General features: G+C 38.9%; 2 protein-coding genes across 6 annotated transcripts in view; both read right to left on the minus strand.

Moving 5' to 3' along the window:
- The window catches only part of LOC114266956 (putative LRR receptor-like serine/threonine-protein kinase At1g06840), a 47,248-nt gene that overhangs the window by 12,983 nt on the left and 21,377 nt on the right, over window positions 1-12,888 (minus strand). The gene's annotated exons all lie outside the window — the stretch shown is intronic.
- Window positions 8,038-10,740, minus strand: LOC145801037 (uncharacterized). Its single transcript, XM_082891137.1, has 4 exons — window positions 9,800-10,740; window positions 8,877-9,689; window positions 8,661-8,779; window positions 8,038-8,569 (listed from the first exon to the last, which is right to left on the minus strand). Exons 1-4 carry the CDS (start codon window positions 10,554-10,556, stop codon window positions 8,105-8,107), a joined length of 2,154 nt encoding a protein of 717 aa, XP_082747263.1. The 5' UTR covers window positions 10,557-10,740; the 3' UTR covers window positions 8,038-8,104.

Raw genomic sequence — 12,888 nt, forward strand, 5'->3', positions numbered from 1 at the left:
AAGTGGTCACGTTTGTTTTTTTTTTTTTTTTTTTTTTTTTTTTTTTTTTTGGAAATGAAAAAGGAAAAGTGGGGTGCAAAATGATGATGATAAAATGAATATAAAAAAAAAAATGAGTGTGTGTAATGCGGTGCCTTTAGTCAAAAAAAGTGAATAGATTAAAAATTAAAAGGACTAGTGGGAACCAAGTGGTGTTTGGTCGGTGGAATAGATTATAGGGTTTTGGATGAGTGGGTGAAATATGATGGGAACAAAGAGAATAAAAAAATAGAGGGTGAGGAACAGGAGGATATGGGGTAAAGACCAGAAAAAGTAAAAATAAATAAATAAAAGAAAAAGTAGATCGGATGGGTGAAGGATAGGATCGATCTCAGGAACAATCACACGTGCTCCAGCTTGCTTCATTACAAACCCAACCTGCCTGCCGTTGCAGTACATGGCCCACACTGGTACGTTGAACAGCGATGAAGAGGAGCAGCTGCTGCTAACAGTATTGATTTTGGAAGACGAATTGTACTGGTCGTAGTAACCTTGGTTAGAGGCAGAGGTTATGTGACTACGGCTGTACTCACCACACTCGACGAGAGCTATACGAAGAAGGTGGTGCCACCTGCTATCGATACCACCTCCCATTTTAAGAAGAAAGTTTCTCATGCCGTGTCTTGTCTTTCTCTCTGCAAACTGAGCCACTGTGTGGACCTAACTCAGTGGGTTCGTGACGGTTTTGATGGCCTTGAAGGGGAGGAAGATTGGAAAGAGGGTGAAGATGGCAAGCAGGAAGAGGAACGACGGCCACATAACCACGTGCATGTGCAAGGGCCCCCTTTGGCTTCCCAAGTCTATCATCCTCATGTTTGCTTCTGCTTCTGTTCGGAATAGCACTAGTTGATGATCAGATCAGATGAGATGTGATCCATACAACACGGAATCATCAACCTCCAAGACAAGAGAGATTGAGAGTGAAGGTATGTGTAGAAAATTCTAGCGGACTAGGTTGAGGTCCGGCGGGCGGCCAAGGCGAGGTTGCCGCCCGCCGGTGAAGCGAAAAATACTAAGTGTTTAACCTTGCTCTGATACCATGTTATAATTGATGTATTATTGATTGATGTGTTGATGTTTCTGTATTGTATGTGATTATTACAAAGAGAAGGAACTCTCTCTTTATAGAGAGAAGAATGAAACATTGGATACCAACAAGACCCACTATCACCGAAAGCAACAAAAGGAATAAAGCTAAAGCTATACAATTTATATACTAAAGCTAAAGCTAATTATAAATTAACAATTATATATTAACACTGTAAGTTCACAATAAAGGTATACCCTAAACCCTAACCCACGCCACTCAGTTAAACTTGGCCTTGTGATCATTTAAATCATCTACAAATTTGCATGTGCATGATGTCCCATCTGCAAATTGATTGCATATTTGCTATCAGATCATGGATGCACAATTTAAGAATATGATGCATTCTTCCGCGGACGGATTAGACACTCTGGCAATTTATGAACACTAATGAACCTAAGAAGATCCTATTGTGTCTCGTATAGACTTTATTAAACAGCATAAAATGTATTGGCAATATATAAAAAAGATAGCATCCATGATCCATTCTTCATAACTCAAAACCAGTCTCTCGATCATGCAAAGAACTAGCTTATCAGATATGCTAACTGCTGTTTGTAAGAAATAAGAAATACTGAATGTTCTGTATATTCAACTTGTAAATAATACAAAGATTACATCCTAACCCTAATCTAGAATAGGAAATACAATCAATCGAATATTCACGATTAACCTAATTCCATAATTACATATTAACCTAATTCCATGATTACATAAATGTCTATAATGACATAATATTCTCATCTCACACCCCCGCTCAAACTCAAAGTGTTTTAGCAGAAAACACTGAAAGTTTGCCAAGAAGAAACTGAAACCGAGCAGTGATGTGATTCTTCGTAAAGAAATCAGCAAGTTGCAAAGCCGACGAGACGAAAGGAAGCAAGATGGAGCCAGACTGCAAATGCTAACGTACAAAATGGCAATCAATCTCAATGTGCTTCGTCCGCTCATGAAAGATAGTGTTATGTGCAATCTGAATAGCACTATGGTTGTCACAGTCGGAGAAGACTGAGGGACACCTAAATCAGTCAAGAGACAACGAAACCAAACAATCTCAGCAGTGGCATGAGCCATAGCACGAATACTTAGCCTTGGCAGTGGAACGCGCAACAACAGTCTGTTTCTTACTCTTCCAAGAAATCAAGGAATCACCAAGAAACATGCAGAAGCTAAAAGTGGACTTGCGATCAGTGACATCACCGGCCCAACCAGAATCAGCATAAGCTACTAACTCCAAAGAGGAAGTAGAAGACAACAGTAAACCCTAAAATATAATACCCCGGAGATAGCGAAGAATCCAAACTAAGGCAGCCCAATGTGTAGAACAAGGAGCAGAAATGAACTGACTAACCACATGAACATCATAGGCAAGATCAGGGTAAGTAACCGTCAAATAGACTAAGCAACCCACAAGTTCTCGATATAAAGTAGCATCATCTAGAAGAACACCATCAGTAAGGGTGAGCTTCACATTAAGCTTAATGGGGGTATCAGAAATCTTAGTGTCAGTAAAACCGACACGATGAATAACTGCATTGGGATACTTGGCCTAAGAGAGAAAGTAGTCCCTGGGAGAAGAAGCTACCTTAATACCAAGAAAATACTGTGAGGGACCCAGATCCTTCGTCTCAAAGTGCGGAAAAGATGCTGGTTGACCTCAGAGATAGTAGAAGAGTCAGAGCCAGTGATGATCATATCATCCACATACAGTAATAAGGCAACAAATCTAGAAGAGGTGTGGAGAAGAAACAAAGCAGAGTTTTAAGCACAAGAATGAAACCCAAGCACAGTAACAACAGTCTGAAAACGATCACACTAAGTATGAGGAGACTGCTTCAGACCATACAGAGCATGCCGAAGGCGGCAAATCTGTCCAGAGGAATGGTGAAAGCCAGGGGGAGAACGCATGCAGTGAGATGGCCATTAAGAAAAGAATTCTCAACATCCATCTGATAAAGAGGCCAAAAACGAATAACAGCGACAGAGATCAAAGTACGAACAGTAGTCATCTTGGCAACAGGAGCAAAGGTCTCCTCATAATCAATACCATACTCCTGTGAAAAATCTTGGGCAGCCAAACGAGCTTTGTAGCGCTCAAGAGAACCATCAGAATAAGTCTTGACTTTGTAGACCCATTTGCAACCAACCAGATTCTTACGAGCAGGCAAAGGAACCAACTCTCAAGTACTAGTTTTCTGTAAAGCAGACAACTCATCCTCCATAACTTGAATCCAAAGGGGATCCTGATAGACCTCCTTGTAAGACTGAGGTTCTGAAAAAGAATGAATAATAGACAAAAAAGTACAATAGGAAGCAGAAAAACATGTATTAGACCAACCCAGCTTGTTTGGAGGACGACGCTCACGAGGAGGATATCGGTGGGCAACAGGATTAGAGTTGTCAGAAGTAGAAGGAGCAGCAATAGGAGTAGAGACAACTGGTGGTGGAGGAGCCTTGCGACGAGAATAGACCAACAACGGAGGGGAAGAATAAACCGAAGGAGGAGAAGGAGCCATAGGTGACGCAGATAGAGAAGTAAGAATGGCCTCAGGAGGCACAGTGGAGATGTACTTATCAGACGGGACCTCAGAAAGAAATGGGTCAATACGAACCAAATCCTCTTTGGAAACGAGAACAGTGATAGGGGAAACTGAAGGTAAGACAGACGTTCGAGAAAGGTAACATGACAGGAGACATAAAGGCGACGAGAGACAGGGTCGTAACAGCAGTAGCCTTTTTGAGTAAGACTGTAACCCAAAAAGACACACAAGACAGGCCAAGCACTAAGTTTAGTCCTATCTTTACGGGAAAAGAGGACAAAACAAGCAGACCCAAAGATACGCAAAAGGGAATAATTAGGAGGTTGGGAATACAGAGCCTCATAAGGGGATTGATTGGAGAGTAGGGGAGTCGGCATGCGATTAAGGAGGAAAACAGCGGTAAGAGCTGCCTCACCCCAAAATGGTGTCGAAATAGAGGCAGAGAGAAGGAGAGATCGAGCTGTCTCAAGGAGATGATAGTGTTTACGTTCAGCACGACCAGTGTTTTTAAAGGCTCAAGGCGCACTAAGGCGCCGAAGGTCTCTTGGAGCCTAGGCGCAAGGCGAGGCGCGGGCTTTATTGAAGTAAGGCGCACAGTATTCGTAAAAAATAGAAAAATTAATATAGACTAATCATTCATAGTAGTAAGACAATTTTTTAAAAAATAAAAAGTAATCAAGATTCAAGACAAAATATAGAATAATTCTCAAAGCCATGAAAGTGCATATTACATAACATTCCAATTTTCAAAGATCAAATAATCCACATTCAATAAAATAAAAACATAAACACTAAACATCCAAAACATAAATATCCAACAAATATTAATATATGTCTTCATGTTAAAATCCACCTACTCTCCACCTACTTCACCCACTTAAACCTACTCCACTAAACCTAACCCACTACACCACTACCACCTCACCTACTCCACTAAACCTAACCCACTACACCACTACCACCTCCACTTCACCTACTCCTTACCTACTACACACTCACCCTCTTCTATATATAGGAATCATGAATCATTGTAATAGAAATCAATAAACATCAATCAATAATACATCAATATCAATTTTTAACATGGTATCAGAGCAAGGTTAGAGAACCTAGTATTTTCGCTTCACCGGCGGGCGGCAACCTCGCCTTGGCCGTCCGCCGGACCTCAACCTAGCCCGTTGGAGTTTTCTATACATACCTTCACTCCTCATGTGGAGGAGGCGTTGCTCTGCTCTGTATAAATACAAAGTTTCTCTTTCCAAGCAGCTTGCACATCAGCACTGAAAGATCCCATGCTCAGAAATTCTTGACCAGTGGAATAAATTCCATTTCTCACATGCTTCAACAAGCACTCCTCAGAGCCTTTGAAATTCACCACTAAATCAATATCAGCAATTCGGTCAAGGATCTCAACTTGGATTCTTGTATGAGGAATTCCATCCAGAATAAACCCAGTTTCACCCTTGGAGTATCCTTCTTCCAACCCCTTCCTCTTTGTCGAGATCAGCGGCTTTGGAGTCAAGCATCATAGCCTCCACGGTGAGGTCGGCAGAGTGCTCGATCCAGTAGCTTTTTTTGAATCTCACGTTCTTCTCCATGCGCAGCCATGGTTGACTCTTCTACAGAGATGGTGAAAACAGGCCGATGTAGAAAAGAAATGATTTGATCTTTGTTGTTCATCGTGAACACCATCGTAGCCACCGGAGCGGGCTGAAGGAGGAACGTAGAGTTGCTGATTCACCTCTGAGAAGTACTGAGTTGCTGATTCTATACAGCATTTTTGGGTTTGGACACCACTAACATATATCTATACATATCTTTACCCTATCTCTCCATTATATATTACTTAAGTGTTTAAATACCCTACACACCACCTCCACCCACATGGGTTGGTTCCACTTTTTGTCTCCACTCAATCTCTCTCTCCCAATACATGGGTATTCTTCTCCTATTATTATTCTTAAACAAAAAAAAAAAAAAAAAAAAAAAATAAAATAAAAAAACACACTGCAGCAGCAGAGGGAAAAGGGCAACACACACACCACCCACCGAATTGCCTATGCCCTCTATTATACCTCCCACATGCACTTTAGGATGAAAACATTTTTTTTAATCATTCTCCCCACTCTCTCTCTCTCATCTTTCCACTTTCAAACCCACAATCCTTTTTCAACCCATTCCCTCACATGGGCTTGTACCCTCTCTCTCCTCCGTTTGATTTCAAAATATATTATTTTTATTTATTTTCTCCAAACCACTTTCCTTATTTCTCCCATCTTTCATTTTAATTTCACATATATTTTTATTATTTCTTTCTTTATTTTTCTTTCACATTATTTTTAATCGTTTTCAAATTGCATTCATACCAAATAGCTTTGCACACCAAACCATATTTTATTCCTCTCAGGGATAAACCCCGATCACATTTTTACACACAAAACAACCGATCACATTTTTACACACAAAAAAAAAAAAAAAAAAACAAACAAACAAACAAAAAAACAAAACAAAAAAAAAAAAAAAAAAACAAACACAAAACGATTTGTTTTCTTTTCTGCAGACGGCCACCCACCGACCTCACTTCCTCTACTCTTCCGCCGGTCTTTTCTTCTTGCCTCCGTCCTGGGTGGTCCTTGCCGGTGTTGCCTCCGTACTTCCTAGACCACCAAGCAAGTTGCCTCCTCCCTGCTCCTCTACTACAGCATACGGTGGACCTCCAAATCGGAATATCACGGTGGCCTTCCGCTTCAGCTCCTTATTTTCCGCCTTTAGCACACTTAACTCTGCTCGCGCATCCTTATACATGCGTTGGAGCAGAGCCAGTTGGGCGTTTAACTGCTGCACCTCATTTGTCCTACTCTGCAGCCGGTTCGACAAATTTGTAACCGCAGTCATGGTTTCCACACATGACTTCAATGTATACTGATTGGCCTCCACATCCGACTGCACTGCTATTCTTTGCTCCACCGACCGCATCGGAAAGTTCAACGGAGCAAAACCAGAGGTGTTTGGTTGAGGTTCACGGGCCTCCGCACCAGTTATCTCTCTTGTTGACTCGTTGAGGTCGGGAAAGAGAGTGAGTAGACCACGGGATGAAGAGGCCATATTCTGGGTAGCTGAACGGGAAGAAGAGGCCATGTTTTTTGGGTTGCTGAGTGTTTCAGCGAAATAGCAATTTCAGACTGATAATGTTCGGAAGGGGAGTGTTTCAAGATTTGCAGCTCTTAGAGGCAATCTCTCAGAAAAACGAATATCTCTCTCAGAAAATGAAGGCAATCTCTCAGAAAAACGAATATCTCTCTCAGAAAATGAAGAGTTTTTCAGAAGTTTTTTCCCAGGTTTTTTTGTCTTCGCTTCTGCCTCAAGCACAGCCTCCACATTGGTTTATATCGACACTGACGACGCGGCCGACACGCCACTCTGTCGCTCACGTGCCTCGCCGCGTCTCCGGCTCACCTTTTGATGGCTCGACGCTTTCTGTCAGGCACGACTTTTGATGAAGTGGGCGCGCCTTTTGAGGCCGCAACTTTTGATGGCACGTCTTTTTATGGATTGGGCACGCCTTTTGATGGCACGCCTTTTGAAAGATTGGGCACACCTTTTGAGGGTGCGACTTTTTAGGGGTCCGACAAGACTCTGTAAACTGTCCCGACATTGATTCCGGTTAGCTCTTTTATGGGTCCGACAAGACTCTGTAAACTGTCCCGACATTGATTCCGGTTAGCTCCTTTATGGGTCCGACAAGACTCTGTAAACTGTCCCGACATTGATTCCGGTTAGTTTCTACAAGGGTCCAGCAAGACTCCGTAAACTGTCACCACAACTGTCACAACATTGTCTGCTACAACGGTCCGACATGACCCCATAAACTGTCTTCTACATCGGTCTGACACCGCCATCCAGTGTCTTCTACACCGTTATGACACCACCATACAGTGTCCTCTACATGGTTATGACACCCCCATACAGTGTCCTCTACAACGTTATGACACCACCATCCAGTGTCTTCACCAATGGTCTGACACGACCATACAGTGTCTCTTATCCTCTTTTATTTTTATGTATTTTCTTGTTTTGTTACTCTCTCCAAACTCAAGTTGGTTAGTTCCTATCCCCCTTGAGTTTGCGGGGGGCTGTTAAAATCCACCTACTCTCCACCTACTTCACCCACTTAAACCTACTCCACTAAACCTAACCCACTACACCATTACCACCTCACCTACTCCACTAAACCTAACCCACTACACCACTACCACCTCCACTTCACCTACTCCTTACCTACTACACACTCACCCTCTTCTATATATAGGAATCATGAATCATTGTAATAGAAATCAATAAACATCAATCAATAATACATCAATATCAATTTTTAACACTTCACTTAACACTTAAAAACATCAATATCAAAAGCAAGGGTAGGTTAGGTCGGTGTCAGTCAATCATCATCCTCAACATCAATGGCAAGCAAACTATCATCTTCTTCTCCATCAGTTGATTTGTATCCCTCAACATCTTCCTCCTCTGTGTCATCTGAGCCCGCTTCCTCTTCATCTATTAATTGAAGTGGAGTCAATGTTGATGGTTTAGATATCCTCAGTTGTGCCTTTGAGCGTGAACTTGTTGCTCTACTTGCATGGCTACTTTCTTCTACTCCAGAAGCTCTAGCAACAGTAGCCCACGTCAAGCCATCATCATCATCAAACACAGGCTCATTATCTTCATCTGATTCTCCATCCATCCTCCCAAGCAACCACTCATTGCTTTCATCAATATTTTGCAAAGATATGGGATCAAGAGTGTTGCGCATGTCATACCTAAATCTCAATGTTCTATTGTATTTGACATACACTAAATCATTGAGACGTTGTTGTTCCAATCTATTTCTTTTCTTGCTATGAAGCTGCAAGCATTAAAAAGATATTAAATTCTATATAATGAGAAAAAAAAAATTTGAATTCAACAAAAAATTAGTTAGAATGTTAAATACTCACATGTTCGAATACACTCCAATTTCGTTCACAACCCGATGAACTACATGTTAGGCTAAGGACTTTTATAGCAAAAGTTTGCAAGTTTGGAGTATAAGAACCATATGATGCCCACCAATCAGCTGCGATAATCCACTAGTTAGAAATAATTGTTACCAAGTATTAAGTTTTACTAAAAGTATTACTCAAAATAAACTCTATGAGTCTATAATATATTACCTGGTGCTCTTGTATTTCTTTGCCTAATTGCAACAGCCTTGCCAAAAAGACTCTCAGCCTTCATATAAATACTCATCTCATTAGTGATCAAATCTTGAACAGTGACATCCGGGACCAACCTTTGCATGCATTCATAAAACCCATTCATCACTTCATGATCTCTTTGCACGTCTAACGCTTTTGGGTAAAAGAATTCTGGGTTAAGAAAATGCGCAGCTGCATGTAAAGGTCGATGCAATTGGACATCCCATCTTTTGTCAATGATTTCGAAGATTTCATTATACTTCTCTTCTTTATGATCAAATGAACTTGCAATGCATTCTTTTGCCCTATCCATTGCCTCATAAATGTATCCCATGGGAGGTTTCTTCTCAGTATCAACCAATCTAAGCACTTTGACAAGAGGACCCGAGACCTTAAGGGCAAACACAACAGTATTCCAAAATGAAGGCATCAACAAAGTTTGTGCCATTCTTTTACCTTGTGGCTCCTTTGCCCATTTGCTTGAGGTCCAGTCTTCGGAGGTGACCATCTTTCTCAAATTGTTTTTTTGTTGATGCATCCTAGTCAAAGTCAAAAAAGCGGTTGCAAATCTAATTTTTGCAGGCTTGATCAAATTCTTCAAATTTGTATAGCGCCTCATCATGTTTAGCAACGTAGGCCGATTGTAAATGTAGCCATGTACTGCAATACCCCTTTCAAATGTCTTTTTCAGTCTAGGTATCTTGAAAATGTCTTCCAACATCAAGTCCAAACAATGAGCAGCACATGGTGTCCAATACAACTGTTCATACTTAGCTTCCAAAAACCTCCCTATAATGTAACAATAATGAAGAATTATTATTTTCAAGTTTTTAAATTTTAAATACAAAACAAATTATGAGTAAACAATTTTGATGTAAGGAATGAGGAAATATTCTTACCCGCCAACACATTAGCTGCAGCGCTATCAGTGATAACTTGCACGACATTCTCTTTTCCAACTTTCTCCACAAACTTGTCTAGTAATTCAAATAACTTTTGCCCATCCTTGGAATAGCTAGAAGCATCAACTGACTCAACAAACATAGTTCCTCTTGGACAATTAACTAAAAAATTAATCAATGTCCTTCCTCTCTTATCAGTCCAACCATCAGCCATTATGGAACACCCGTATTTTGCACAATCCTCTTTATGATACTTCATCAAATCTTCAGTATGTTTCACTTCTTTTTTGAGTTGGGTAACCCGCACTTCATGGTAAGTCGGTGGCTTCATACCAGGACCATATTGGCCAATGGCTTCAATCATTGGTCCAAAACTCTCATAATTTACTGTATTGAAAGGGATACCAGCATCATACATCCACCTTGCAAATCTTTGCAGTGCCCGAGCTCTCATTTCTTTTTTGTAAGGGTCATTTGCATCAATTTTTGTTTGTTTCCCTTTTGCTTGGTCTCTTCGATTTTTCACCACTGATTCAGGATTGGGTGTGAAGTAAACATCCATAGGCCCTTTTCTCTTTGGCATTTTTGATTTGGATTTGGATTTGGATGAACCTTGGCTACTACTTGTCAACTTGCGGTGTTGATTGACATTGATCTCAACAACATCATCATCTTCATCTTCATCTTCCATGTCCATGTCATCAAAATCAGGCAACATGTTCATTTCTTCTTTTTGTGTCTTTTTTTTGGACATGAACTCTCTAATCTCTTCTCTTACATGAGAAGGACACTTCGGGCAAACAGTAACATTCCTATAACCTCCCGCAAGGTGTTGTTTCACCCGATAAACACCTCCATTTGATACTTTACCACAAAAATTACACTCAAACTTGTTTAAATTATTCTCCTCCACCAAATGGGCATATTGCCACGCCGGATCTTTCTATTACTTTCCGATGTCATTTTCTACTTAGTAATAGTACTCACTACACAACACAAAAAATAAATAACAGAAAAACAATTTCAGTATAATGAATGTAATGTATGTTATGTGATGAATTTATTAATGTATGTAATGTATGAATCAATTTTCTATTTTTTTAATTAATGATGAATAATGAATTAATTAATTAATGTACATTACATTCCATTACATTCATTCCTATGTTACATTATTTTTTCAAGAAAAACTTTGATTTGACCAATTTATTAATTCATCACATTAATAAATTGATTAACTTATGAATCAATTTATCAATTAATTAATCAACCAATTTTCTATTTTTTTAATCACAACACATTAATCACAATAAATTGATTAATTGATAAATTGATTAATCTTTATTAATTAATTAAATTCTTATTAAATTCTTATTAATCACATTAATCACAACACATACAACACATTAAATTCTTATTAATCACAACACATTAATCTTTTCTAATTAATTAATCAATTTTCTATTTTTTTAATTAACTTATGAATCAATTTATAAATTAATTAATGTTATGATTCAATGTATGTACTGTAATGAATGTATGAATTAATTAACTCATGAATCAATTTTCTATTTTTTTAATTAATGATCAATTAATTAATTAATGAATATTACATTCCATTACATTAATTCCTATGTTACATTATTTTTTCAAGAAAAACTTTGACCAATTTATTAATTCATCACATTAATAAATTGATTAACTTATGAATCAATTTATCAATTAATTAATCAACCAATTTTCTATTTTTTTAATCACAACACATTAATCACAACACAATAAATTGATTAATTGATAAATTGATAAATTGATTAATCTTTATTAATCAATTAAATTCTTATTAATCACATTAATCACAACACATACAACACATTAAATTCTTATTAATCACAACACATTAATCTTTTCTAATTAATTAATCAATTTTTTATTTTTTTTAATTAACTTATGAATCAATTTATGAATTAATTAATGTTATGATTCAATGTATGTACTGTAATGAATGTATGAATTAATTAACTCATGAATCAATTTTCTTTTTTTTTTTAATTAATGATCAATTAATTAATTTCAGTATAATGATGAATCAATTTTAATATAATCATAATGAATGTAATGTAATGTAATGTATCTATTTTTTTATTTATGTATGTATGAATTAATTTATTTATTTATGTAATAATCATAATTTATTTATTTATTTATTTATTTAATATAACTCAAATAATTGAAAAAAAAAAGAAAAGGAAAAAAAAAAAAAAAGAAAAAAGAAAAAGAAGAGACGACTGAACCTGCGAAGCCGAAGGAGAAAGAAGAAAAGGGAAAAAAAAAAAAATATGAATGTCGAAGTCGAAGACGACCTGTCGAAGACGAAGAAGAAGGAGAAGGGGATCAGTGTCGAAGACGAAGAAGAAGGAGTCGAACCTGCTCAGCCGAAGTCGATTAGTGTCGCAGTCGAAGTCCAGCTCGTGTCGCAGCTCGTGTCGCAGTCGTAGCTCCAGCAGCTCGAAAGAGGGAGAGAGACGACTTCGATTAGGGTTAATCTGAGTCGTATTCGGCTGATATGGTACATGAGTTCTGATCCTCTGTGATTTTATGCCATTCGAAAGCTTAATCTAAGTCGAATCTGAGTCGTTCGATCTGATCTACAGATTAAACGCTCAGTCGCGCCTAGGCGAGGGCCTTGCGCCTCTCTCGCCTGGCTCAAGGCGCGGCTAAGGCGCTCGCCTGGCTCAAGCCGCCTCGCCTGGCACCTGTACAGGCGCAGATGGTTCGCCTCGACTCGCCTTGCGCCTAGGCGCGACTTTGACAACACTGAGCACGACCATTTTGGGCAAGGGTATCAGTACATGAGGTTTGGTGAATGGTGCCTAATTTGGCCAAATACTCCTAAAATTCAGTTTTAAAGCATTCCCCACCCAAGTCAGACCGGAATATTTTAATTGTGGCCCCAAACTGTGTAATGATCATAGACTGAAAGGTATGATATATCTGGTAGAAATCAGATTTATGAGCCATAAGATAAACCCAGATATAGCGGGTACAATCATTAATAAAGGACACATAGTACGTAGAACCCTCGTTAG

Source organism: Camellia sinensis, chromosome 10 (genome assembly GCF_055761805.1).
Source record: "Camellia sinensis isolate YWXY chromosome 10, ASM5576180v1, whole genome shotgun sequence".
Lineage (NCBI taxonomy): Eukaryota > Viridiplantae > Streptophyta > Magnoliopsida > Ericales > Theaceae > Camellia > Camellia sinensis.

Coding starts and splice junctions, on each gene's coding strand:
- LOC145801037 (XM_082891137.1), bottom strand. CDS start 10,556: ATGTCCAAAAAAAAGACACAAAAAGAAGAAATGAACATGTTGCCTGAT. Junction 9,690..9,799: donor TGCAGCTAATGTGTTGGCGG/GTAAGAATATTT, acceptor GTTACATTATAG/GGAGGTTTTTGGAAGCTAAG. Junction 8,570..8,660: donor ATTGGAGTGTATTCGAACAT/GTGAGTATTTAA, acceptor TAATGCTTGCAG/CTTCATAGCAAGAAAAGAAA.